General features: G+C 69.0%; 1 protein-coding gene across 1 annotated transcript in view; it reads left to right on the plus strand.

The window, feature by feature from the left end:
- The first annotated feature begins 167 nt into the window (after positions 1-167).
- Positions 168-3,005, plus strand: part of LIMK1 (LIM domain kinase 1) — a 13,151-nt gene continuing 10,313 nt past the window's right edge. Inside the window, exons 1-2 of the mRNA XM_085302009.1 lie at positions 168-336; positions 601-697. Of these exons, the coding sequence (XP_085158135.1) occupies positions 168-336; positions 601-697 (266 nt within the window). The remainder of the gene's footprint in view (positions 337-600; positions 698-3,005) is intronic.

Consider the following 3,005-nt stretch of genomic DNA (forward strand, 5'->3'; position numbering starts at 1 on the left):
CCCCCTGCACAATCACACCCCACCTCCTGGACCCCCTCGCACAACTAGCCTCACACACCTGGACATCTYTGTGTCTCCCTGCACCCCCAACACCCACCCCGTATCCTACTGGCATSCCCCCACGGCTGGCCACAGGCACCCTGGTAACACCCCATAACTCTTGCACCATGTCAGCCGCCAAGGGCACCCAGATACCTCTGCACCCCATATCCGCCCCACAACCATCCCACCTCCCCCACCCCGTGCGACAAGCACCCACAGCCACTGCAGCCACCCTGTTGGGCTGCACCGGACTGAGCCCCTGTCCCATTCCTACTCTGCACCAGCACTGGGAACGTGAGCGCAGTGACCCTATCCCCGTTATGTAAAGCCCAGGGATCGATAGAGCAGGAGCTGGCAGAGGCCCTGGGGTGCTGGTGAGGACTCAGCACCCACGGGGCAGAGGGGGATGCTGCATGACGCCAGGAACTGGTGCTTAATCCCTGGGACTTGAGTGCTCTGGGGCCCATTGAGCCCTGCTGCCCTGACGCCTCTGCGCTGGTGGGGAGGGTTGGGGCAGGCTGCAGGCGGTGACCGCCCCGCCGTCCTCCGCTCTTCCAGGGACCGACCTGCCTGTATGTGCGAGCTGCGGCCACGGTATCTACGATGGGCAGTACCTCCAGGCCCTGAACGTGGACTGGCACGCCGACTGCTTCAGGTAGGAGCTCGGGCAACTGTGAGCGCCGTGTCCCGAGGGCGGCCACCTCCGCCACCTTGCTGTCCAGGGCAGTCCCCGGGCCAGGCCTGGCCCAAGCAGCATGCACGGCGCACGCCCGCCGCAGACGGGCTTCCCGGGCCGCCTGTGAGCCCCTGTGCGTGGTGTACGTGCTTCCCAGGGTGTGCGCGCRTGTGCAGCCACGTGCACGCGCAGGTCGAGGTGAAAACGCAGCCCCGCGTGCGTGGACCTTGTGTAAGCGGATGCACGTGTGCGCAGCCGGACCGGGCGAACGTGCACAGATACTGGTGCTCCTGATCTCCAAAGAGCACACGTGATCCTGCAGATCTTGCTGAGCGGCAGAGGGGCACGAGCCCAGGCCAGAGCACGTGTGTGCCGGGCTGCGGGTCCCTTGGCGGGTGGGGGTCCTGAGGGCAAGCCTGGGGGAGCCCTGCAGAGCCTCTGTGCTCTGCCCCGGTCCATCACCACCTCCCTTCTTGTTCCTTTCCCTTTTCAGTCCTGGCTCTGCCTCTCCAGACTGCTCCGCTCCATCCCGCAGGCAATGTGTCCCTGGAGAGGGTATCTGCAGCTTACTGGGAGGTGGCACTGGGGTCCCTGTCTGGGGACAGTGTGGAGGTGCTCAGGGGGGCTGCACCCAGCCTTGGTGCCTGCAGGATGCCAGAGCATCTCGAGGACTTTTTCAACACCGCGAGTCCTGTGCTGGGGCCTGGCCAGTGAGACCCTCGGGGTGCTGCTAGGCTCCTGGGGGTCCCCACGTCTGCCTGGGGAGCAGCGGGGGAAAGGCGGCTGCCCGATGCCGCGGCCGCCGGCTCTGCCGCACAGCTCCCGGTGCTCCGGCAGCCATTAATAGCAGCAGCAGCAGCAGCAGCAGCTGGAGAGCCCGTGAGCGGGGCCATCTGCTCTTCATTAGCCGCCAGCCCGCTGAGCGGGGCTGGGGAGGAGGGGGGCGCGCTTCCCAGCCCCGGGGCTCCCCCGGGAAGGCTGGAGCCGGCAGGCAACCACGCTGAATCCCGGGCTGGACGAGGTGAGCTGCCGCACCGGGCAGGGTGGCCTGCGGGGACCGCCGGGGAYGCGGCAGGCTGTGCCCACCCGAGGCCGCGCGGCTCCGGCCGTCGCCCCGYGGGGGGCCCTTCCCTTCCCTCCCCGGCGGCGCCGAGGACGCAGACGGCCGCGCAGGTGGGCGTTGGTGAGCCTGGGAGCCGGGGCCCGCGCTGCTGCCGGCTCCCAGGGCTGATGTCACCCGGCTCCGGTCCCTCCCTGCTTCCTCTTTCTCGCRCACTCTCCCAGCGGCCGGGGCTGAGCGAGCGGCAGGAGGCCCCCGGCGGTGCACGGCCCCGGCCGGACGGAGATGCCCTGGGGCTGGGGGTGCTGAGCGCTGCGGGCTGGCGAGGGGCAGCGCCCGCCAGCTCGGAGGATGCTGGCGTCTGTGCTGAAGAGGAGCCGTTTCCGAAGCGCTGGAGCTAAGTAAGCAGGAAAAGGTTGAGCTGGGCGCTGCGCTCATCCATGGATGCGCTGCCGGGGCAGCGGGCCGGGCTGGCTGCTGGGCTTGGGGGACCCCTGGGTGCTCTACTTCGCCCCTGGGTGCTCTGCCTCCCCTCTGCTGGTCGGCAGGGACGGCCATCAGGATGGAGCGAAACCAGCCCTGCCGCGGCTGCAGCTGGATCTGGCCGCTGCTCCCAGCGCTCCCAGGGGAGACGGGCTTCCGGCAGCCCTTCGCCCGCTGCATCCTTTGCTGGGGAGCAGCGGGGTGCTTCACGGAGGACGTGCGAATGCCTTTCTCCCCGTTGTGGCCTCGAGGGAGGCAGTGCCTGCCGCGAGCGTGCAGGCGGCCAGGCAGGGCYGCACGGCTGCGGGTGAACGTGCGTGCTGCAGGTGAGCCAGGGACACGCGCCCATGTCTGCGCCACCACCGGTGAAGGGACGTTGCCAGACGGCAGGGGCGGTCTGGCTCCCRCCCACGTCACCCTGCCGTGGGGAAGTTGAGGCACGGGGAAGTGTGTGCTCTTGGGGGGGAACTGCTGTGCTGCGGCAGTAGTGGAAGCGAGTGTGGGCAGAGGCTGCAGCCCTCTGACTCAGCCCTGTTCCCCAGCCTCGGGACTGTGGGCACAGAGGACTCTGTGCCAGGCGGACGGGAAAGGGCAGTGAGTCACYGTGGGCAGAGGAGGAGGTGGAGATGTGCCGTCCGCCCGGGCTGGTGGCAGCGTGTGGGTGCACAGGCGGTGGCGCCCGGCTGGAGGTGTGCAAGGCTGCAAGCGTAGTCTTGGGGCCCTGAGGGGTGTGCAGCAGGCCCT

Source organism: Rhea americana, unplaced genomic scaffold (assembly GCF_003343005.1).
Source record: "Rhea americana isolate MKP2758 unplaced genomic scaffold, rheAme1 scaffold_182, whole genome shotgun sequence".
Taxonomy (NCBI): Eukaryota; Metazoa; Chordata; class Aves; order Rheiformes; family Rheidae; genus Rhea; species Rhea americana.